Source organism: Megalobrama amblycephala, linkage group LG19 (assembly GCF_018812025.1).
Source record: "Megalobrama amblycephala isolate DHTTF-2021 linkage group LG19, ASM1881202v1, whole genome shotgun sequence".
Taxonomy (NCBI): Eukaryota; Metazoa; Chordata; class Actinopteri; order Cypriniformes; family Xenocyprididae; genus Megalobrama; species Megalobrama amblycephala.
The window spans coordinates 31,932,742-31,958,630 of record NC_063062.1 but is presented as its reverse complement, the minus strand read 5'-3'; the positions used below and the strand labels follow the sequence as shown (position 1 = coordinate 31,958,630).

Below are 25,889 nucleotides of genomic sequence, written 5' to 3'. Positions count from 1 at the left end.
ATATATATTTATTTTTATAAATATATATAAAATATATATTTACATATTTTACGTTATAAAGGTATATATATATATATATATATATATATATATATATATATATATATATATATATATATATATATATATATAAATAAATATATATTTAAATATTTAAATATATATATATATATATAAATATATATTTCATATATACGTGCCTATATGTACACATCCATACGTGCTTGTGTGACGCGCTTGAAATGTCATTGGTAGGCCTGGCACATTCTCTTTTTTTCATTGGACGGACTTGAAGACGTTTTTCTTTTTTTCATTGGTTGGGAAAAATGGCGGAAAATTCTCATTGGCGCCGAAAGGGAAATGCCATACGAGCATGAAATACCAATTATCTCGAAATGAAAAACATATCGAAATGCAAAATAAACAACGCGGACTTCATCCACCGCAGCATATATGCCACTTCTGCCCTATCACTCCTGAAAAACTCTATCGATATATATAACAATGCACAAATCGTCGCCCGCGGCCGCGCGTCTGTTGCTAGGCAGGTTATGTTAATATATGCAAGGCAGCCATCTCTGCAGCTACCATTCAGAGGGAAGACCCACTTCAACCTTTTCCTAAAAATGCTCAAAACTCTCGGGAAATCCACACCCGAGGCTTAAGCGCGGATTCAGGATCGTCTCTCAGTAAGTGTCACGTAAAATTCACAGCCTGTTTTCCGTTGGACGGTCGATTAGGGTGTAGATATATTTTGTTGAGTGTCTTCGCCGTGCTTTGTTGTTGTCTTAGTCCCACCCAAAATGGAGTCGTGTCGTGTCTTCCTCATTCTGCTGCAGACACTCGCGGAGCGCGCCGCCGGCCGAGCTCATCTGTGAGCGGGGAGCCAAGCGCTCCTGTCCCGCATTTAAAAACCTCCATCAAACCAATGCGCTCGGTTAAAACGACAGCGCATTGACGGTGCAGATCAAACAGGGCATATGCTCTCATCACACCGTCGTTGTTGGCCTCCAGTGCGGGTTAATGTCTGATAATGCCGGTGTGGAAATGTTTTTGTGCCGCTGCGGGTTGTGTGGTATAGTCCGACTGGAACTCCCAACCTGCAGGCTTTAGACAGGGGGGGAGAGAGCCTGACGAACACCCCGATTGCTTCATTCATCATTACAGCGTTTATAATCTCTGTATTTGTCTTGGGGTTTGAAGAAGGCCGGGGTTATAGGCGTTTGCCGGTGTTTTTTCTCGCAGCACGGCTGTTAGGGATTTTCTGTCCGGCCGTGTGTCTCCTCTACCCCCGTGCAGTGATTAGACTGACCGCTCCTCCAGTACGCGCCTGTATTTGGGTTAAACTGCGAGCTCTCAATAAATTACAAATAACACAATGAACAGGTGAAATGTGTCGAGATTGAGCTTTCATCTGTTTTGTTCGCATCAGCCACTAACGTACTTTACAATATGTATATTGTCATTTATATAGATTAACCATGATTACCATGTACAGTTCGTGGGTTATCATCGTTTGATACCATCACATTATTATTATTGTAAGAGAGTTATTCCATTATTTTGGAATATACAAGATTCACACAGTCATGGGGGAAAAATGAGAAAATAATAAATTAGATTTCCTAGACCTGTTCCTGAGATAACTATTATATTTGTATAGCACTGTTCACAATACACAGATTTACAAGAAATCATGATTTTAATGTTAAAGGATTAGTTCACTTTCAAATTAAAATTTCCTGATAATTTACTTACCTCCATGTCATTCAAGATGTCCATGTCCTTCTTTCTTAAGTCGAAAAGAAGGTTTTTGATGAAAAATAAAGGTTTTAGATGGACATCTTGGATGACATGGGGGTGAGTAAATTATCAGGAAATTTTTATTTGAAAGTGAACCAATAATATATAATAATATCTTCATGCCTTATAGTTGCGTTTAGCAGATTAGGGCTGGGTGGTGATATAGTTTACATTTTGCAACAATAAATGCAATCAAGCAGTTGAGATGTCAGCATAGAAAAAAAAATTGCTTATCTATTTTCTAAATTCATATAGGTCTTAAAGGTACAATATGTAATATTTTTGGCCAGTGTTATATATTTTGTTCACTTGAGTACTTACAATATTCCAAATGTTTCCAATTATTTGTAAGTCGTGGGAAAATTGCAATTTTAACCAAGGCTCGAGGACATGTGAGGAGTCAATTGCGTCATACCCGCATTACCCTCGGTTTCCGGTTTTATTCTGTAGAAACCATGGAAACACCAAAGACGCTTTAATATATTACACGTTTTAATAGACAAGGGAACAACTGTTTTGATATATTTATAGACAGAAAACTAATAATTGTTATATAGCTCAACACGTTTAGTCTTTAGTCTTCTAAAGCAAGTACCATGCTTTATCATGCCTCAGAGAAAAACACTATTTTGTCAAGTAGCTAACATAGCATAATCAGATGCAGCTTTATTTTTAGTAACAGTAATACATAATTTTCTCCGTCATACAATACGTTTTAAAATTAATTACATGCCATTTATCAACACAAGACATTCAGTATTTAATATAATATTCTAAAATCGATCTATCTTACTGCAATGTGTAACAGTGTCTAACAGCAGCCACCGAGCGAACGCTCAGAGTAACGTTATAACATCATTTTCAACACACTCAAATGTATCTAATATGATAAACAGAGCTGTGTTACCTCATACTCATGTCCGTAAAAGCGGAAGCGCGCCGGTGACTGTGGCATAATAAAAGTTCCGCTGCTCGTGAGGCGTGTGTTGCGCAATCGCTCCAGCGGCCTCATTCAGCTCCCACAACACTCGCTCCCGCTCTGCCTCATACTACAGTAACATTAATAATCTAATTCATGAACATGAGTTCTTCCCGACTCCAATCCCTATTCTTTTGCACCGTCCGTTGAAGTGGAGACCACATGTCCCAAGATTCCGCTCTAAAACTTGGTGTCATCAAACTACGCCTTTGTTTTGAATAGGCTTCTAGCGACACCTAGCGGACAAAATTATTACATATTGTACCTTTAATGTGAACAATTGCATCCATGCATGTTTAATTTTTAAATGAGTTTTTTGCCCTTGTAATGTTTTCGATAATCCATTACACTTGGATGTAAATCACAATACGGAAGAAAAGATTAGTTTGATTTGCTTCATTTCTACTCTCTACACTACTTTCATTGTGAATAAAGTCGACGTTAAACGGAAGTTGTGATGGTCTTTTCTTCCCTTTTGTGATGTACGGTATATCCAAGTGAAATGGCTTCTCAAACAAGAAAAAATGTAGGGTGGGACTTAATTTTGTCTGTAGGGAATTGATTGGATGGTTGTGGTTTGCTGTTGGTGGATCTCATGTGAGTGACAAGTTGCCCCGCCCTCGTGCCAGCAGACGCATCGTCAGAGATGAGATGTCACTGCAAGAGGAAGGGGAAGTTACTTTTATTAAAGATTATGAGGGCGCATACATTTTTAAAAAAATAATGATGTGCACGGATAAATCATTTATGCAGTATTCCATAAAATCAAAAATTGTCCATTCATGGTGACTTTAAACCTACTGAGGTCATGTGACAACAATGTAGCATGTGTATATTGTACAGTGATATGCTAGTCAGGGCCATTGCCACCATCCAGGCTTTTGTAGTGACACATTCCCCCAAATATTCAGATAAGTGATCAATCCATGTTTTTTTTTTTCTTTTCATGATGAAAGTCATGGACGTTAATAAAATCTTGATAAATCATGTCAGTTCTATAATGAACATACAGGTGGTTGATGACAGGTGGATAGGTGAGGGAGGTGTTCGCTCTCACCTCATACGGTTGCAATGGAGGCCAAGCAGGAGTCGTCACCTGTGTGGAGTCCAGCACCCAACAATGACACTGGAAACACACCTCAGGTACAGCCAGACCTTGCTTTTTAGATTTACTACCTATGTACATCTATTGGGTTAAAGGGATAGTTTGCCCCAAAATAAAAATTCTGTCCTCATTTACTCACCCTCATGTTGTTTCAAACCTGAATGTTTCGTCCCTCGGTTTGACACAAAAGAAGATATTTTGAAAAATGTGGGTAACCAAACGTTTTCTGTTTGGTTACCCAAAAAAAAATCCCCATTGACTTCCATAGTATTTTTTTTTTTTATTTTATTTTTTTTTCTCCATACTTTGGAAGTCAATGGTGTACGGAAGAGGATTAGGGCCAAGCAATAATAAAAAAAAAAAAATAGAACCATCTCGAGATTAAAGTCATTATTAAGTAAGATTAAAATAGTTAAATTTCGAGAAAAAAGTTTAAATAAAATGTCGAGAATAAACTCATTAAATTTTGAGAATAAAGCCGTTATGTTTCGAGAAAAAAAGTCGATAATAAAATGTCAAGAATAAACACGGATTCGATCAGTGTCATGTTCATGACATACTAAAAGGACATGACAGAGTTAGATCTCTTTATTCAACCTATATTTTAGGCTTTCTTTAGTAACAAATATACTATCAGCTTTAGCTAATTATGTGTATTTGTCCGTTCAAGCGTAAATTTGTGCGCTATGGATGCGTAATGTGCACACCAGAAGTGGTGCTTTCTCAAGTTCAAGGCAGCAGAGCAAAACAGTGAATCTAATAACCATACAGACAAAAAGTTCACTTCAAGAATGAAAAAGTGGCGTCCATATGTTTTAGTGTAAATGTGCAAACAGAAACAAAAAGGACAATCTATATCTAGCCACATAAGCAGGCTTACAGGCATAATAAATAGGCTACACAAAAAGAAATAGGCCTATAGACTATTGAAAAATGTCTATACACACTCTTCCAGCCTATAGCTTGAAGTCATTATGCTTATCTGCACATAGTATGGTTTATTAATAAGGTGTTTAGAGAATTTGATCTTTTAATTCCACTGTCTTAGTTTGTACATTAAACCACGCTATCGGTTTTCTTTATAAGGCGCGTTATGGAGGAAAATGCTTAACGTGTAATTAAACGTGTTGCGTTATCTGCGCTCATCTGTTTATCCACACATAGTTTGGTTTATTAATAAGTTGTGTACAAATCTTTTAATATCACTGTTAATGCATTAAGCCATGTTAAGCTTTTTGACTAAGTGATCCAACTCTGTCATGTCCTCTATCAGTATGTCATGAACATGACACCGTTCGAATGCGTTTATTCTCAACATTTTATTTAGACTTTTTTCTAGAAATTTAACTAGTTTTTTCTTGAAACATAACGACTTTAATCTCGATGTTTTTTTTAAATGTATTTATTATAGGGCTATTAAACGATTAATCACAATTAATCGCATACAAAATAAAAGTTTGACTTTGCCTAATATATGTGGGTGTACTGTGTGTAATTATTATGTACATATAAATACAAACACATCCAAATAACATATTTCTCTTAAATATATACATTAATTTGTGTGTATTTATATATATATATTATTTACACACATTACTCACACATATATTATGCAAACTCAAACTTTTATTTTGTATGCGATTAATCGTTTGACAGCCCTAATTTATTATTATTATTATTGCTTGGCCCTAATCCTCTTCCGTAATGGGGCCCATCAACTGTTTGGATCAAAATATTTTCTTTTGTGTTCAACGGAAGTAAGAAACTCATGGTCCTTTTTCACCCTATAAATCGGGATGCTATTTTGTGCCAGCATTGGCATGTGACAATAGCTAAAGTAGTGCATGTGTTTAATTTAAATAAAGTCCTTCGAACTTGCAAACAGATATATATTTTGTGGTAATCATTCCTCATAGTCACACAGCCTGTTTTATTAAGTTAGGCGTTATAAATTCTATTAAAGTGTGAGATTTTTAAACTGCGATCTGACAAACCATTTATCTGTTATCTGTTCTAAAACTGGCTCAAAATATCAAACATGTCTGGACAGAATCATAGTCTGAAGCTAAAAAAAAAAGAGAGTATAATATAATAAAGTATGCAATTTTATGTGAGATTGGTCAACTCTGACTGCCCAAAATCTGCAGATTTGCAATGGCCTCCAGGATCTAGCGTCTGCTCTTTCAGACTGCAAACTGAGGCAAAAGTTGTGTAATGTATTCCAGCCTTAAAACAATTGAATTACAATTAATCATGTTCTCCTGCAAAAGACCCGTTACCATAATGCAAATAAATACAGTAATGCAGTAAAAATAATTCCTTACTTGTCATGAAAATAATCACAGGTGCGATTAAATCTTAATGGTCCTTAAAAAAGGCTTCAGTTTCCTAATGTAATTTTTTTTTAATGCTGCTTTATTATTATTATTATTATTTTGGGTTGAAATCTCACTTTGTTTTCATGAGGTTTACCTGTTTTTAGTCTTGAAGCATGTGGGTTTTGTGTGTGCAGGTGCATTTCGAGGCCAGTGCGGTGGCTCAGATCGTGTACAGCGGAGAGCAGTCAGACCGCGGTCAGCAGCAGGTTGTATATACTGCAGACGGAAGCTCCTACACCTCTGTTGAGTCCGCCGAACACACACTGGTGTACATACACCCTGCCGATGGAACACAGGTGAGCTCATCTACCAGTGAAGATGTATAGATTTGATCCTTGACACTGCCAGTGAAGAAGTTTAGCATTCATGATTAAAGTTGCAGTAAGAGATATCTGAGAAACACTGCTGATATTTGAAATCAACCCAAACAAACACAACCCTCCCTTCATTGCTCTGTCCTGAAAATGCACAAACATGCAGTGCAAGAGTGGATGTCTCTTTATCATAGCTGAAGCGAAGCATACGACACTCAGAACTGTCCTATTACTATAACTACCATTACAACAACAGCATATCTTGGTTCTGTGAAACATAGCAAAACCAGTGTTACTCACGTATGAAGCAGAAACAATGCAACCTCTGCATCCATTTTCAGACCTTCCCACTTACATCTCTCCAGTGCTGGAAAGCTTTTCTAATATTAAAGGTGCCATCGAACGTTTTTTTACAAGATGTAATATAAGTCTAAGGTGTCCCCTGAATGTGTCTGTGAAGTTTCAGCTCAAAATAGCCAATAGATTTTTTTTTTTAATAAATTTTTTTAACTGCCTATTTTGGGGCATAATTAGAAATGCGCCGATTCAGGCTGCGGCCCCTTTAATTGCTCATGCTCTCCGCTCTCTCCCGAGCTCTCGACTCTATCATTGCATATCAAGTTTACACAGCTAATATAACCCCCAAAATGGATCTTTACAAAGTGTTCGTCATGCATGCGGCATGCATACATCGGATTATGTGAGTATTGTATTTATTTGGATGTTTACATTTGATTCTAAATGAGTTTGAGGCTGTGCTCTGTGGCTAATGGCTAATGCTACACTGTTGGAGAGATTTATAAAGAATGAAGTTGTGTTTATGAATTATACAGACTGCAAGTGTTTAATAATGAAAATAACGACAGTCTTGTCTCCGTGAATACAGTAATAAACGATGGTAACTTTAACCACATTTAACAGTACATTAGCAACATGCTAACGAAACATTTAGAAAGACGATTTACAAATATCACTAAAAATATCATGTTATCATGGATCATGTCAGTTATTATTGCTTCATCTGCCATTTTTCGCTATTATTCTTGCTTGCTTACCTAGTCTGATGATTCAGCTGTGCACATCCAGACGTTAATACTGCCTGCCCTTGTGTAATGCTTTGAACATGGGCTGGCATATGCAAATATTGGGGGCGTACATATTAATGATCCCGACTGTTACGTAACAGTCGGTGTTATGTTGAGATTTACCTGTTCTTCGGAGGTCTTTTAAACAAATGAGATTTATATAAGAAGGAGGAAACAATAGAGTTTGAGACTCACTGTATGTCATTTCCATGTACTGAACTCTTGTTATTTAACTATGCCAAGGTAAATTCAATTTTTAATTCTAGGGCACCTTTAATATGGGACCTAAAGCACTTGCCTGATCATAACTCCTACTTTTCCCAGTGATATTCCTCTGACCTTTTCTCTTTTTTAATGTCTCCCAGCCATTTTTCTTTCTACAGTCTTTCTTCAAATCTCCCTCTTGCTCACTCTCTTTCCTCCCCCATCGTGAGTGGACACGCCCCCTACTGCTGATTGGTTACAAGTCTGTTGTGGTGCTTAATCCGATCCATTTTCAACAGCATTGTTCAGAAATCGCTTACTGGACCTTTAACATTGTGGATTGAATGGGATTGATAGACAAAGCAGCATGTGGAGACAATTTTGATTATTTTGACAAATTTTCACTCCCCTATTGCTGCTGTGTTACTGTAATTATATATAATATGGCTGTTGATTTGATTAAAAAAACATTAATCTCACAGATTTAAGGTTTTCCAGTGGAATTGTTTGGTAACACTAATATAATAAGGTCCCAGAAGTTAGTTAATTAATTAAACAGCAAATATAAACTGCAGAAATTAACATGTTGTTATTGCAAAATACACCCCTTCAAAAGTGATACAAGATTGGACCACATTGTTGGGTTTATTTTGGGATAATGACCAGCTTGACTGTACATTATCCTTACATATGCACTCCTGTTGATAAATAATCACAAACATATACTGTTCAGCATGTTTCACACAGTAACTCTAAAGATTTACTGCTCTTTTTCGGTCCTGTTCAGGCGGTGTTTACAGATCAACCCCAAGTTGCTTACATTCAGCAAGATGGCACAACACAACAGGTAGTGTGGCATTTAACATGGTTTTTGATTTTTACATTTACCATATAAATAATGCCATGGGGGTGCAAATGTAATATTTAAGCAATTGGCCATTGATGTTGACCACTATCTTGATCTGTTGCCCCAGGTGACTGTGTTGCTGCCCAGCGGTCAGAACATGAACACTGCCAATCTGCATGTTTTGAGTAACGTAGCTGATGGCCCACAGGCGATCCTGGAACCTGTGACACAGGTGACACTGCCCTGCTAAACATATCCCATAATGCAATTGTTCACCTGAACGTTTTCTTAACATTGTTCTGCCACAGGCATAAGAGACTACAGTGTATGTGCATTAGTGAAGCAATTTTAACCTCTTGTTGAACTGATATTGATTATTTTCCTAACAGAGCCAACTGGCTGTGAGTAATGCGGCCCTTCCCAACATGGCAGAGGCCTCGTCGAGTCCCCTGGGGGCCACAGATTCCACTGTAGACTCAGAGGACGAGGAAGAAGATAATGATAGCGACGATTCTGAAATGGATGACTGGGAACCCAGGACGCCCCAGCCGTTCACCCCCCAGAGCCTCTGTGAGTAGATGTTCAGCACTGAACACTTAAAGGGTTAGTTCACCCAAAAATGAGAATTGTTTCATCAATTACTCATCCTCATGCCATTGCAAATCCACAAGACTTTCGTTCATCTTTGGAACACAAATGAAGATATTTTGTATTAAATAAAGAGATTTCTGTCCCTCCATTGAAAGTCTATTCACCCAAAACTCTGATGCTTCAAAACGGAAAACTCAAACTGAATTGAGCGGTTTAATCCAAGTCTTCTGAAAAGACATGGTCGCTTTAACAGATTTAGCTAAAAAAAAAAAAAAAAATCTTCATTTGTGTTTTGACTTGTCTTATAGTTTTGGAACAACATAAAACTGTGAGTAATTGATGACAGAATTTTTGGTGAACTATCAGTTTCAGATTGTGGTGAGAGGAAATCAGTTTTAATTCTCTCAATTCTCAAAATGTTAGTTAACTCCCCAGGTTCATTCCTAAGACACTTTTGAATGTGAACATGTATTTTTATTGCTATGTGTAGGGTGTGAAGACTGTAATAATGCTAATACTGGAGCATGTCTAAAACACGGTCCTCTGCATCCTATCCTGAACCGCCCTGTGATGTCCAAGGCTCGGGCCAGCCTTCCTCTCGTCCTGTATATCGACCGCTTCCTGGGCGGAGTCTTTACCAAGCGGCGTATCCCCAAACGCACACAGTTTGGTCCTATAGAGGGTCCGCTGGTGCGACAGAGCGAACTGCAGGACACTCACATCCACCTGAAAGTACGACAAATGTGTAAACCCTTCTCTTTTATCATAAGTAGTTTTCTAGTATAGTGTTCAAAAGTGTAATCCTGCTGTGTGTAGTTATACATGCTAGACCCAGAGAAAGAGGGCGAGAGAGCGGAGGACCTCTGGTTTGACCTGTCTGATGAGGAGCGATGTAACTGGATGATGTTTGTCCGGCCGGCCCAGAACCACCTGGAGCAGAACCTGGTGGCTTATCAGTACGGCTCGGACATTTTTTACACCACAATTAAGAACATTCAGCCCAAACAGGAGCTTAAGGTCAGCAGAAAGAAATAATTTTCTCATCTATAGCAAACAAAAGGATAAAAATTATATCTCTATTATCTTTATTATAATTTTTATTTTATTCTTTCTCTTCAGCCTTTCAAACAATACTCAATATTACGGAAGAGGATTAGGGCCAAGCAATAATAAAAAAATAAAACCATATTGAGAATAAACTCGTTAAATTTCGAGAAAAAAGTCGAAATAAAATGTTGAGAATAAACTCATTAATTTACGAGAAAAAATGTGTTAAATTTCAAGAAAAAAGTCTAGATAAAATGTTGAGAATAAACTTGGTAAATGACGAGAAAAAACTCGTTAAATTTCGAGAAAAAAGTCGAGATAAAATGTTGAGAATAAACTCATTAAATTACGAGAAAAAAGTCGAGATAAAATGTTGAGAATAAACTCATTAAATTACGAGAAAAAAGTCGAGATAAAATGTTGGTGTTTTTAATTAGGGTTTGAGCTAAACTCTGCAGGAGTATGGCCCTTCAGGATCAACGTTCCCCACCTCTGATGTAAATGATAGCATATTTTCAATTCAAAATGGCGACATTTGGTAAAACAGCTGAGTAGGATATGCATCACTGGATATTAGACCTGTCATTCATTGAACATTTCTGTGTTTGAATTCACACTTGTCTTCTGTGAACAGTAAGGCCCTCCTTCTTTGATTTGATTGGCGAGCGCTGTTAGACCGCTGAGGCAGAACAGCCTAAAATTGTAACTTTTAAAACTTTCTTTCATCCTAACAACAAATAGAGCAGTGCGTATTAGAGTGCAATTTTTATTTTTGGGATGTTTTTCACAGTAAACGGGTATTTTCTTACCTGTTCAGATGATGTATGAATTCACATGTGATCTTATACTCCAGGTGTGGTATGCTGCATCATACGCCGAGTTTGTCAACCAAAAGGTTCATGATGTCACAGATGAGGAACGAAAAGGTAAATTGTAATTATCATCTCTTTGATTCATTCACATAGCCACAGACATTACAAACTATATGTTTACTAAAGATGTAACGGTTAACTTTCTCACAGTTTGTGCTTTTGAGGGTTTTAGTTTGGTTGAAAAGTTTGGTTGTACATTGTGTGCCAAAAAGGTTTAAAATATAAATGTTATAAAAGGCATATTTAAGATAAAGATTTGTTTTTTTTTTGTTTTGTTTTTTTAATTTGGTTGTTTCTCTTGGTTCAACTGTTCTTTCTGGGTAGTTTTGCGTGAGCAGGAGAAGAACTGGCCTTGTTATGAGTGTAACAGACGGTTCATGAGCTCAGAGCAGCTTCAGCAGCACTTAAACATGCACGATGACAAGCTGAACCTCATCCAAAGGTTTGAATGCAAATAAATGACTCATATTCTTCCATGTTCATAATTGTATTTCTGACATTGAGTTCATTATAGAGACTGATTAATATTCTGTTTTTCCAGGCCAAAGGGCCGTGGCCGAGGGCGGGGCAGGAAACGATTCGGTGCTGCAAGGCGACCAGGACGGCGTACGAAATTCATCTGCCCACAGACTCCAGTTGAGAGTGCTGACAAGACACAGGTACTGTAGACCTGTAAAGTAAACCAAAGTCCATTAAAGGGATAGTTCACCCAAAAATCATTTACTCACCATCATGTTATTTTAAACACATAAAGGCCTGTTCACACAAAGAATGAAAACTATTATGATAAAGATATAGTATATATATTTAGAAAAATTGTTCTAAATATACAGTGGACAGCATAAATGAGTACACCCCCTCTGAAACTTCTGAAAGTTAGCAATTACTCAGTTACTTAGAGGATATGTTAGGGTTCTTTAAGATATAATGTTCCAGCAAGTCTGCTTAATCAATTATAAGAAGCTTGTCAAAATTATTCAGGAAAATAAGATTTTCTTATCAAGGTGATTAAAATGTTATGTAGCAAAAATGAGTGCACTCTCCTTAAAGTTACTAAATGAAACTAAATAAAAATGTTCTGGTGTAGGTTTAAAGCAACGTTTGATCAACAGGTAAGTATGTTGAATCAAAACATTTAAAGAGAAGTAATTTCTTGACGATTAAAAGTGTTATTTAGCCCACTGAATCATTCTCAGACTTGGGAGAGAACTGTCAGGAGACTCGTTTCTTAGCACAAAAGAGGACAGTGCTGCATGAGGATTACCAAATCATTGTTTTAAGTGTGAAAATATAGCAAAAGTAACACAGAAATTCAAAAACAATGGACTTGTGACAAGGCCCCTGAAATAATCAGGCCTTCATTTTAAGCTTTCATTTAGTGATGAGGGATTTTTTTTTTTTACTGGACACAGAGCAGGAGAAATACCAAGCGAGTGTCTCAGAGCCAGCAAAAGCTATGAAAAGAGTGACTGTTTATCTCACAGAGTAAGATGCAGCCTGCAGAAATGACATGCATGGTTGTTGTTCTCACTGGAACTACCTACTGTCGCCAAAGCACAATAAAGTCAGTTAGCCATTTCCAAACCCATATTTACAAAATATAGATTATGGGAATCAATACTCATGAGACCAAATCAATAATTTTGGATCTAACAGCATCCAAAATGTTATGGCACTGCTAGAGGAGGAGTACAGTGAGAAGTGCCTGGTTCCCACAGTAAAGTTCAGTGAAGTTTGAGTTGAGCAACACTCCCCATTAAAGATCAGGGCATTTCACTCCCCATTAAAGATCACTCCATGCCAAGAAGGGTCAGAGAAGTATATTCAAAATTATGGAGGGCATACTAAGTACTAGAATATTATACATTTGTTGAATTAAATCTAGGGTGTACTCATTTCTGCATTCCTTAATTTAAACCAAATTGGCTAATTTACTTATTTTATGCCTATTAATGACATATATTTCTCAGTTTTTATTATGTATGTGTTTAATACATTTTAGTTTTGCCATCTTTCCATGAATTGTATTAGTGCTCATAAAGAAAATACATCTTTTGTATTCGTTCAGAGGCGGTGTCCTAATTTATGCTGAGCACTGTAAAATAATAGTAGAGTCCACACCACAACTATAATGGCATAGCAGAATGATATTTTTGGAATCACTTTCAGAACGATTTTTTCCAGCTGATGAATGGATTCTGTGCTCAATGTTTATCTCTGCACCTGCTGTAGGAGCTGTTGGCATCTGTAGATAAACTACCATTTGAGGAAAGGACAGACGGAGCTCTTAATGGACTAAAGGTGGTGGAGATGGCAGCCGAATCAATGGAGACAGAGACTGAGGAAGGGCTTGATACCCCAGCTTCTCACACCGAGGCACTGCAAGTGGAGGGGGATTCTGTCACCCCTCCTCCGGCCACAGAGGTCCCAGGGTCTGCCAAAGAGGACCTGTCTCAGTCAAGTCCCGTAGATCCCCACCTCACACCTCAGGACATGAGGAGGGCAAGGAGGATTAGGGTAAGATATGCCCATCATGAGCGTCCCAAACCCTCATGTCTCTGCAATGTAGTGTGTTAAGCAGGCTAGAGTTATTTAACAGTAGCGTGTGTGTGGGTGTGTGTGTCTTTCTCTTTTGTTGCGTGCTGCACGTTAAGGTGGACTTGCAGGTAGGTCTAATGTGGGCCAGAGTGGAGTCAGAGGAAACTTCCTCCTTCAGTCAATACAGTGTTGTGATGTCACGCTACACTGACAACCTATGACTCCCTACATCCCCATTACATCTGTCTGTATCAGTTCAATCCTCAAGCTTCATCAACCAACAGAGTTAACGGGACCGCTTCACCAAAAAATGAACATTCTGTCATCATTTAAAGGGGTCCTTGATTATGATTTAGCTTTTTTTAATTTTAGTTAGTGTGTAATTTTGCTGTTTATGCATAAACAACATCTGCAAATGTACAATATTTAAGGTTCAATGCAAAGGAACTTCTTTTGCAGAAATTGCTTTTTAAGGACTACAACGAGCTTCTTCCCGAGTTGGTGACATCATTAACCCTAAAATTTACACAAACCCTGACCCTGAGAACATGCGATAAAGGCGGTGAGGCCATGTTGTGCTGCTTTAGAGAAGAGGAAGAGTTGTTGTAGTAGAGTGTTGTTGTCATTTTACACCGGACTGCTTCACAAAATTCAATGCTGGATTTGCATTAAAGATTAACATGGCGGCACAAGGTAGTCGATGAGTTGAATCAACTCAACAGCAACTACATAAATTACTACATAAAGAGTTTGACCAAAAGGAGATGTTTCGAATGTCTTAGGTGAATGTCAATTCTCATCCAAAATAAAAGCTCTATGCTTTAATATTTGGAAGCAGAAAAATTAAGACTAAAATATTAGCAGAGGCATCATGCCCATTCAAACCGTGCCCCCTTAGATTTTTGGATGGATTTGAATGCAGCTCCCAAAGGACAAAAAATATTTTTACATTTGATAATTAACCCTGTGAAGTGTACGATCACACCAGTGTGATTAGAACATTCAGTGCGTCACGTCATCAACTGCTAAATTTAAAATCCGTGTTCACGCTTTGGCTGGTGCTGAGACAGAGACGGACACGCTTACTGATGTCTATGGAAGCTGCAATAATCCTTTCAAATATAATTTCATGACGTGTTTTATTGATGTCCGATATTCTACACATTGCGTAGGTAACTATAACATTTACTCTAATCTTACAATAAAATGAATAGTGCCCAAAAGTGGTCATCTTCTGTTGAATTTCATAGTTTTGAAGCTGAAATATGTCACATCCTATAAGCGATTGGTGCAGAACAATTGATTTTTCGTGTGTGGGTGGTTGAGGGAATCCGCCTAAAATTTAAAAAAAAATAATAACTTTCCATAAAAATGACTTTTACTGATCGACTAAACACAGCATACACTAGGAAATGGAGGATGTTAGGTTTGCAGGACTTCAAGGCAGTTTGCCTTGCGGTGTCAGTGCTTATATATGCTTTAAATTTGTTTGTTTTTATAAGCTACAAAATTTGTGAAAGACTGAATTGATGCAGAACCTATAGGCCTAATATTTTTAATATTCTGAAATAGCGACAGTAAATGCGTTATCAATGCATGTTCTTGCATCAGTAATTCAAAAGTATAATCGAATATGGTGCCCCCTCAAAAATACTAAATGCATGACGCCTCTAAATATTAGTATTATAATTTTAAAGTTATTCTGTAAATAAAAGTATTATTATTTAAAAAAAAAAAAAAAAGCATTGTAAATATGAGGGTGAGTAAATGATGACAGAATGTTCATTTTTGGGTGAACTATTAGCTACAACTGAAAAATTTAATCCTGTTTGTGTTCAGCATGCGAACAAAACCGCTTGTTTTAGCCGCCATCTCTGTGACATACAGACTCAAGCAAGTGCATTATGTCATTGCTTGCAAACCATATGAATTCAGTGTAATCTAAGTGATTCATCATCCTGCTCGGATTGTCCACCTAGTTGTCGTCTTCTCACAGAAGTGTCCATTCCTCAATGCTTTCTCTCTTCCTTACCCAGAATGCCGCTCTCCAGCATCTATTCATCCGTAAGTCCTTTCGACCCTTTAAATGTCCCCAGTGCGGGAAAGCCTTCCGAGATAAAGACAAGCTAGACCAGCACATGCGGTACCACGGGCGGGACGGCTGCCGTCACATGTGCCATCAGTGCGGAAAGGGCTTTCTGACGAACGCTGCGCTTGAGGATCACCTGCAGCTGCACTCTGATCAGCGCACATACTCCTGCCTGTTCTGCGCCGAGTCCTATGACAGATTGGACCTGCTCAAAGTGCATGTGGGGGTTCACCTGGTCAACGGCTGCTTTTCTTGTCCTTCCTGCAAGAAAACATTCACAGACTTCATACAGGTTAGATGCGCTAGCAAATAGGACACATGTGGATATGATTTCTAAACTACCTCTCCTGGCCCTATGTTTTTGTCTTTAAAAAGTCCTTTTTTTACATTCCAAAAATCCCATTTTTATTAAAACAATCTTGTAAAAACGGCTCACTCAGAAATCTGTGGTTGTTATGTCACTAATTTCTTAGTCAATGAGGCAATCATTTTTACTTAATTGAGGCAGCACACCTTTAATTTGTTAATATTTTTATTAATAATTAAACGTTATTAAAGGCACAATATGTCATTTGCCCTGCTAGAGGTCACTTATTCAAAACAAAGGTGTAGCTTGATGACGCAGTGACCGAGCGTGGAATCATGGGATTTGTCGTCTTCACCTCAGCCGATGGAAAGCAATCTGATGGACTCAGGCAGAAATTATGTTCATGGATGAGCTAATGTATTCAAGTTTTATTAACGTTACTGTGGTATGAAGCAGGGCGAAAAGTACGAAAGTAAACAAAAGTAAAACTGGAAATCGAGGGTAATGTGGATATGACTTCATTGACAGGCGTCAAAATGACACGGTCCGTGTCTTGATTAAAATTGCTGATTTCTCTGAATTTAAACATTGTTGGAAATGTTTGGGATAACGTAAGTACACAAGTCAACAAAACATATAACATTGTTCTAGTTGGTTTTGGATATTTTAATCTAAAAATCTTACATATTTTGCCGTTAATAAAAGAGTGTGTAAGCATATTAGTTTTTACTGTGGTATTGATGTCGGAACTTGAGAAATTTCACTGCTTTTAGCATCCGCTACTGAAATTTTAGTGCCATAGTTCCAACTGTTTTGTAAATATTGTAAAAAGTAAAATTTTAAGTAAGCAAGTGAAGTTAAAGAGTTCATGTTCAGTAACATATAGAAGACTTAAAGATACAGTAACAAAAATAACTTAAAGAAATGGTCATATAACTGAAGTATGGCTGTTTTTAGTGCAAAAACCTGCGCTACCATACTAAGTGGACTTTCAAGGAAAAAAGAGAAGTCATTAAAAGTGACAAGCCCTCTTTGATGTCTGGTTACATGTCAATATTCTTGTAATTTGATTATGTGGCATTGGTCAGTCATATATCTGTGTTGTTCAGGTAAAGAAACATGTGAGGAGTTTCCACTCAGAGAAGATCTTCCAGTGTACAGAGTGTGATAAAGCCTTCTGCAGGCCTGATAAGCTACGACTCCACATGCTCCGCCACTCTGACCGCAAGGACTTCCTGTGTTCCACCTGTGGAAAACAGTTTAAGGTGATTCACATATGCCCAGATGAATCACATGCATGCAGAAGTGCATTCACATACACACAAACAAATCCTGTGCATTGTGATGTTAATGTTTTTTTTTAAAGTGATAGAACCCAAATACATTTGCTGCATTTACATTTTAGACATGAAATTTAATATTTTTTTGGTAACATTTTACTTGAAGGGGTGTGCATAAGACTGACATGACACCTTCATAATCTTGACTTGACACGTGTCATGAATATGAAGGAGGTTTTATGAATGTTTATGACAACTGTCATTAAGTGTCATTCGCTCAATTATGTCATTTTTAATGCAAAGATGACATTGTTTGAGATGTCTTTGTTACGACAACTTGACATAAACCAACACATCATAACCTGTCAGTGTCTTTGTCATGACAACTTGACATTAGCAAAACATCATAACCTGTCAAAACATGACATAGCCGATTAATCATCAAACTTAAAAAAACTACTTAGCTTTATGGGTTAACATTACATTACATTATTTTGGTAACATTTCAGTATAGGAAACACATATATAAACGATTAACTATGACTTTTCCCTCAATAAACTCTTAATTTACTGCTTATTATAGTTAATTGTTAGGTTTAGGTATTGGGTAGGATTAAGAATGTAGAATAAGATCATGCAGAATAAGGCATTAATATGTGCTTTAAGTACTAATAAATAGCCAATATTTTAGCCATATGAATGCTAATAGTAATAAGCAACTAGTTAAAAGACCCTAAAATAAAGTGTTACCATTATTTTATAACAGTGTCATCTTTTTTACGAAATTTTAAATTGTCTATTATCTGACCTTCTGTTGGAGGAAACTTAAAAAAAAAAAAAAAAAAAAAAATGAAATGAAAAATAGTCATTACACTGTTATAAAATTATTTGTCAGAGTATTGTCACTTAATGACATTTTAATGACAAGTTCAATTTGTACCACTGTACTTGAGCTCAAGATACATATTCATGACACTATTATAATGGCCTCATGACAGCCAATGTCAAAACCAACCACATGACAGTTTAATGTAATGTTAACCCATAAAGCTATGTCAAGTTGTCATGACAAAGACACTGACAGGTTATGATGTATTGGTTTATGTCAAGTTGTCATAACTCAGACATCTCAAACAATGTCATCTTTGCATTAAAAATGACATAATTGAGCGAATGACACTTAATGACAGTTGTCATAAACATTCATAAAACCTCCTTCATATTCATGACACGTGTCATGTCATGATTATGAAGGTGTCATGTCAGTCTTATGCACACCCCTTCAAGTAAAGTGTTACCTTTTTTTTTTTTTTTTTTTTTTTTTTTTTTTTAATATGAAACTTTGATACTGAAAATTAATTTTTTTCCCCTTTTTTTTCGGCCAGAGGAAGGATAAACTACGGGAACACATGCAGAGGATGCACAACCCTGAACGCGAGGCCAAAAAGGCTGACCGCATCCATCGCACCAAAGCTCTGAAACAGAAAGAGCCCACCACTGACTTTGAAAGCTTCATGTTTAAATGCAGACTCTGTATGATGGGCTTCAGGAGACGAGGGATGCTGGTATTGACCTTTGACCTAAATTTGTCCATCACCTTTTCACTGTTTCTTAGGCCTCCCAGAATCAGTGTTTTTGAAATCATAGGCCACTTGTGGCTTATTTACTCACTTTAATGATGTAATTGCACATGTCCTCAGGTGAATCATCTGTCTAAACGACATCCTGAGATGCGATTGGAGGAGGTTCCTGAGTTGACGCTGCCCATCATTAAACCCAACAGAGATTACTTCTGCCAGTACTGTGATAAGGTCTGGACTCATTCAGCTTTACCAGTTCTGTCTTACCACCTGCATGGGCTTGAGCCCAAACATTTTAATGACCCTTCGGTCTCCACGTTGGCTGCTGTTACAGCTGACTCATAGAAAGACAATAGCAGTGTGTCCTTGAGCCTCCTCTGAAAATAGAGTTGCCATTAGAAAACTCTAATGGCAACTATATATATATATATATATATATATATATATAATCAATAGATATAGAATACCATTTTAATGAATCTATATCATGTTTACCTCGTCCTTTACCTGTTCAGGTGTATAAAAGTGCCAGTAAAAGGAAGGCGCACATTTTGAAGAACCACCCAGGGGCAGAATTGCCTCCCAGCATCCGTAAGCTGCGTCCTGCCGGGCCGGGGGAGCCTGACCCCATGCTGAGCACACACACCCAGCTGACGGGCACTATCGCTACTGCGCCCGTGTGCTGCCCGCACTGTGCCAAACAGTACAGCAGCAAGGTACAGTCATTTCTGAGGTAGTATGTGTGTGAATCTGTATGGTACTGTATCTGTATGTGTACTAATGTATCTTTATTTTTAGACGAAGATGGTCCAGCACATCCGTAAGAAGCATCCAGAATATCAGTACAACAGCAACAGCATCCAGGCACCTCTGGCCGCTACGGTCATCAGCAGCACTCCTGCAGTCATCACAACGGACGGCACCACTGCCGAGGCTGTGGTGGTGAGCAGCACGCTCACATACACTCGCTCAAACACCACATCATCAAATCAAAATATACCCTGTTTACTTTATATAAAAATCTCACTGGGATCATTAGAAACATATTATTCTAAAGAAATAGATTTCTTGCTGAATTCTGTTTCACATAAAATTCCAATATATTAAGTTTTTAAAGACGTATCAATAAAGTGTTACAGGTTATGATAAACAAAGTGTCCTGTCATGTAACAACACAATATTCATCAGTTTCTGTCTTTCTCCTAGACGACAGACCTATTGACACAGGCCATGACGGAGCTGTCCCAGACCCTGACCACAGACTACCGCACAGCACAAGGGGATTTCCAGAGGATCCAGTACATCCCTGTGTCTCAGGCAGGAGGAGGCCTGTCACAGCCACAGCACATACAGCTGCAGGTGGTGCAGGTGGCACCGGTATGGACACACTCATTCACGCCTGCTTTTTTGCTCTTTATTTCTATGGTTGTTTTTACACTTATATTATTTCACTCATTCTTTCACTTCATTTTTTACATTCTTTTGTTCTTTGGCTTTATTTTTTTCTCTGCTCTGTTTACATACTTGTGTACATATGTACGGTGCTTTTATATATCATCGCTGTTAGGTGCAAACCTCGTATCTCCATATTTCGTCATTGTTATTTTTTTTCATAAATGATTACTGTTGGTCACTCTTTATGTCTGTCTGTGGGTTTTGCAAATATCTAACCAATGAAAAGTATTAAAAAGAGCTTGTGACTAAACTTCATTCAACTCCATTGGATTCCCAAACTGTCTGTAAAACCTCATGACTCCATCAGCCTCTATAGTGTATGAAGTGCTGCATCATCTCTGCTTGTTTGCAATGCAAGGGTAAATAATGTATTGGTTATTTGAATGAGCAGAGTGTTTTCTTTACTCAAGAAACACTATATATAGGTTAATGTTTTATGTATTTGAGGAGCGGAGAAGAAGAGTCTTAGTCTAGTATTTGTTGTCGAGTCACAGCCAGTACTGTCTTAAATAGCCTGTGCGAAGCACGTCATCTTTAATAACATGAGATTTTGGCCAAATGACAGAAAAAAAAAATTAGCGCCCAAATACAACATACTTTAGAACCTGTAAGTTGATGAAAACAATGCAATGCATTTACTGCCTCAGATGAGGCCGTTCTAATTACAGACAAATGTGTGAAATTCGTTGGTCAAAAACCTCTTTGCTCCATTTTTAGCTTGATTTTGGTAAAATGTTAATAATATAATGGCACATGTAAGCGTCTGACTATATATAAAGCCACAAAATCAACTTTGACAATGCGGTGTTTAATTATTTAAAAAAAAAAATACTGTTTTGTTTTTTTCCATTTCCTGAAAAGTAGCATTTTTGGAAATACGAGCTTTCTGCCCAAAAATGTGGTGATGGGTTTTGGGGTGATTTGATAAGTGATGTTTTGTCTGTCTGTCTCTGCAGGCGTCCTCTCCTCACTCTCAGCACTCTACAGTGGATGTGAGTCAGTTACATGACCCTCACAGTTACAGTCAGCACTCTATTCAGGTTCAGCACATACAGGTGGCTGAGCCCACAGGGACAGTGCAGGCCAATGCACAGGTGAGCAGCTGTCTTTTACAGCATACGTATGTACGATATATTGAAGTAAAACCAAAATGGCTGTGATTTAATTAAAGGTTAAGTTCTCCAATTTTCAACCAGCTTTTTATTGTTACAGTGTCAGTAGAATATGTAAATGAACAATTTATAGTCTTTCTCTGTTACCTGCATTCCTGTTTATTTGTCAGCAAATGTCCACCAGATGAAGAAAATGCATCATTTTTGACAGCTCCAGGGCCAGTACTGGGTTACTGATTACATGTAATCTGTATTATGTAATCAGATTCCAAAAATGATGTACTTGTAATTAGATTATATTACATTTTAAAATACTTGTAATCAATAAAAAAAGTAACTGTATTCTGATTACATGTTATTCATTAAACTCACAAACTCCCTGCAGTTCCATTACAAACCCCAGTTTGGGAAACCCTGATGTAATGTAATATTTAATGCACTTCATGTTGTTGATAACAAAGGATGGAATATATTTTCTTTCTCTTTGTATTTTTATATCAATATGGTACAATATTATCCTGTTTAATTCGATGTGATAAACAAGTTAGGTCAAAAGTAATCAAAAAGTAGTTTAGATTATATTACCTTAAGCGTCTAATGTAATGGATTACATTACTCCAATTTTTGTCATGTAATTTGGAATCAAATTAACTACAATTTTGTAAGTAATCTACCCAGCACTGTCCAGGGCTGTCCAGACCATTGGTGGCATTGTTTCTACTATCTACTTGGGTTTACAGTGCTCCCCCCCCCCCCCCCATTTGTTAAACTACAGAACTTCCACGTTTTTGCATTCCTGTCCACAGACAGTCGGATTGACAGAGCTGCGGTGCCACAGTTGTTGCAGAATTGCATTATGAGTGTAGAAGTTTTTGACAAAAAGGAATGCCACAGGCCTTTTTCTGTTTTCTCTAGTCATGTAGTACAAAAAAAACATTTTTTTTTTTTTGTGTTTTTACTGCATAGACAGCCAAGTATTATTAAAATCCCATCTTGCCAGTGGTGAATTCCCCTTTTTGAATAAGTATATGCACTGTGGGTTTCTGAATTTCTGAAATTTCTCTGGCAAATTGCCACTATAAAAGCTTGGTGGTTTAGTTACATTTGAAAATTAAGAAATTAAGATAGTATTATTAATTTGTATAATTTTATATGTATTAGTATTTTAACTTTACAGTATAATAGTATTATTGCAATATATTTCTTAATGTAATATCACCATTTAATAATAATCACAATAAAAATCTAATTATTATTTTATGGACATCTTGAATTTAAAATAATGAAACCTATGAAAACTGAAAGTGAAAAGAGATTAAAAAAAACAAACACTGTTAACTTTATTATTACTGAAAGTGGTTTGAGTTGGTTCGTGTAAAGTTTACTCAATTGTGCACAACCTTAAATTTTTAAGTTTACCTAAATCGTTCAGAACTATAACGATGGTTCACAGTCTTTAAGTAAAAAAAAAAAACAAACAAAGCTTTTATTATTATTTTCTATGCAAATGTGCTCTCCAACAAAATCATTTCATAATCACCAGAAAAAAAATTAATCATTTTGGATCATCAGAGAATGACGAATATTCGACAGTTCAACAAATATAAAATACGTGAATACTTTTGGTTGGAAGAAAAAAAATTACTTTTGTGTAGTTTAGTGGTATCAGACTCACTGTCAATTCTCATTTTGACACTTCCTATCATCCAATCAGGTGTCAGGTCAGCCTCTAAGTCCCTCCTCTCAGCAAGCTGCCCAGGAGCTTAGCACCGCCCAGCTGACCCCTGTGACCCTGGCTCAGGGCCAGACTCTACAGACATCCACTAATCAGACGCAAGGTGCTGCCCAGCATGCGTACCTTCCCAGCAACTGGAACTACAGGAGTTATCGTACGTACCTTCAGCAAAAGCAGCTGTTTGTAATGTTCTGTTAATCTGTATGTATGAAGACAGCATTGTGTTTCCCTCCCTTTGCTCCTATAAGCATCTGAGATCCAGATGATGGCTCTTCCTCATACTCAGTATGTGATAGCAGAGGCCAGCACCCCCGTCACCACTGCCGTCAACAGCAGTCAGGTCAAAACGGTGAGTCTGACGTTTACTGGAAAAACTACCTGGCTTCCACTTTCAGACGGTGTCCTGCAATTGTGTTCGTTTCTAATGCGTTGCAGACACACTATGTCATCTCAGAAGGACAGACGGAGCTGGATGGTAAGCAGGTGAGCGTCCCGTCCGCCGCAGCACAGGTTCACCCCGATCCGCTGGAGCAGCCCGCCGCCAGTCAGCAGACCACCACGCAGTACATCATTACCACCACAACCAATGGGACGGGAGCCAGTGAAGTTCACATTACCAAACCCTGACACTGAATCACTCATGAAGAAACGCTCTGTGGTTTACTGAAGGGGGACAGATGAATTACTTTAAACAGATTTCTGATTTATTTTTATTTTCTTGAAGAGTAAAAAATAAACTTAAATAGTGAAAATGTTTTTTATGAAATATTCAGAACACTGGAGTGGTTAACTGTGTTTCTAGAGACCCAAAAAGACCCAACCATGTGTGGTTTCAGGAACTATCATGACTTTTAACCTGTGCCATACTGCCTCTTTTATGATCTTCATTTTGGCCTAGTCTGATTGTTGTTCTTGTTCCTTTATTTTTTTTATTCAGTTCATTTTCCCTTAAGTATTGATAGATTTTATTTTTTCATACCTGATTGAGACTGAGTATGGAAGCTTGTTTCTGCCATGAAATAAAAAAGGTAAATGTGACTTTTTTTATCTCACAATTCTGACTTTTTTTATCGCAATTGCGAGATATAAAGTCAGAATTATGAGATTTTTTTCTCGCAGTTGCAAGTTTGCATCTCAATTCTGACTTTATTTCTTCACAATTGTGAGTTCTAAAGTCAGAATTGTGTGAGAAAAACGCAATTGCGAGAAATTCAGCATTGCGACTATATCGCAATTCTGACTTTATATCGCAATTCTGACTTTATATCACAATTCTGAATTTCTAACTCACAATTCTGAATTTTTTCCTCAATTTTGACTTATAAAGTCAATTGCACATTATAGCGCACAATTGCAAGTTTATATATCGCGATTCTGAATTTATATCATGCAATTGTGAGGAAAAAGGGAACAAAGTCAGAATTGTGTGATATAATGTCAGGATTGTGTGATTTAAAAGTTGCAATTATCATCTTTTTTTGTTTTTTGTTTTAATTAGTGGCGGAAACCAGCTTTAATAGATGAGACCTTTAAAATATTTTTTTTAATATAAAGTGATTTCATGTTTCCCAATATAAAGGGGTCGAACGCTGTGAATTTTCACTTTTACTGGATTCTGTTTGAATATATTTGGAATTCTTGAAGTTAAATTTAGTGTCACCACAAAGCCTGTAAATCACTTAAATAATTTCAATCAGGCTCTGTATTCATGAACCTTCTGAAAGAAAACTTGCTTGGATTAGCAGGAGAATCTTATGAAATATCACATTTTACCCCAAAAACCAAAGAAAGAATTATAATTTACACTGAGAAAGTAAAGCTCTTTGTCTATTAAACATTATGAGAATTTGGAGAAAAAAATGTGCTTGGTTATCATGATCATAATGTCATGATTCAAAATTGTCCTTAAAAACAAACTTCAGTTTCTTGATACAAAATAGAATGTGTTTTTCCTTTGATTTTGGGGTAAAATATGATCTTAACATTAAGATTCAGTCTAGCAATGCAAGATTCAGGCATTGATAGTTAAACCTCAAATGTCCAAGATCAGATCATTCACTTTACTTCAGACTTGTGATTGAAAGCAAAACCCAGATCAACTTTTACTTAAAACATATTTAAGAGTCACCAGCGAGAATGAGGTTCAGGTAAAGGTTGAACACATAATTCCCCCCCCAAAAAAATCCATCCCAAAATGTCTCCATTAATCTGAATCCTCATGTAATTCTGTGTATCGTCTGTTAAAATGACTGGAGAACTTTAAGAACTTGTGTATTTCATGTAACTTGTGTTTCTGGACATACTAGTATTTATTTGGGTTTTGCACATCTGTCAGTTGGAGCACTGCTGCATCTTTATAACCTGAAAAAGGGAAATATATCCAACATACACTATTTATACCGAGACAAACTTGTACAATGTAAAAAAAAAATCAGTATCTGTACTATGATTATAAGTATTGTTGTAATTATTGACGGCTTATGTACAGTAATGCGCCTCAGTGTCTGAGTTGGTGTCTCCTGTTGTTCCTAGTGATGGGAAATAAATGTGCTTTTGTACACTTGA

General features: G+C 37.1%; 1 protein-coding gene across 2 annotated transcripts; it reads left to right on the top strand.

Annotated features, from left to right (window-relative positions):
* The first annotated feature begins 304 nt into the window (after positions 1-304).
* Positions 305-25,889, top strand: prdm10 (PR domain containing 10). 2 transcript variants are annotated; one of them, XM_048168568.1, is made up of 23 exons: positions 305-689; positions 3,809-3,925; positions 6,403-6,564; positions 8,659-8,718; positions 8,846-8,950; positions 9,108-9,288; positions 9,800-10,041; positions 10,126-10,326; positions 11,210-11,282; positions 11,553-11,670; positions 11,770-11,887; positions 13,461-13,745; positions 15,803-16,147; positions 17,272-17,427; positions 18,828-19,007; positions 19,143-19,253; positions 19,538-19,738; positions 19,821-19,964; positions 20,229-20,399; positions 21,434-21,571; positions 23,304-23,478; positions 23,573-23,673; positions 23,760-25,889. In XM_048168568.1, the coding sequence occupies exons 2-23, from the start codon at positions 3,854-3,856 to the stop codon at positions 23,949-23,951; spliced, it is 3,531 nt and encodes a 1,176-aa protein (XP_048024525.1). In that variant the 5' UTR covers positions 305-689; positions 3,809-3,853; the 3' UTR covers positions 23,952-25,889. The 2 variants fall into 2 exon arrangements, with proteins under 2 accessions (XP_048024525.1, XP_048024524.1); XM_048168567.1 differs by having other exon boundaries at positions 306-689; positions 3,795-3,925.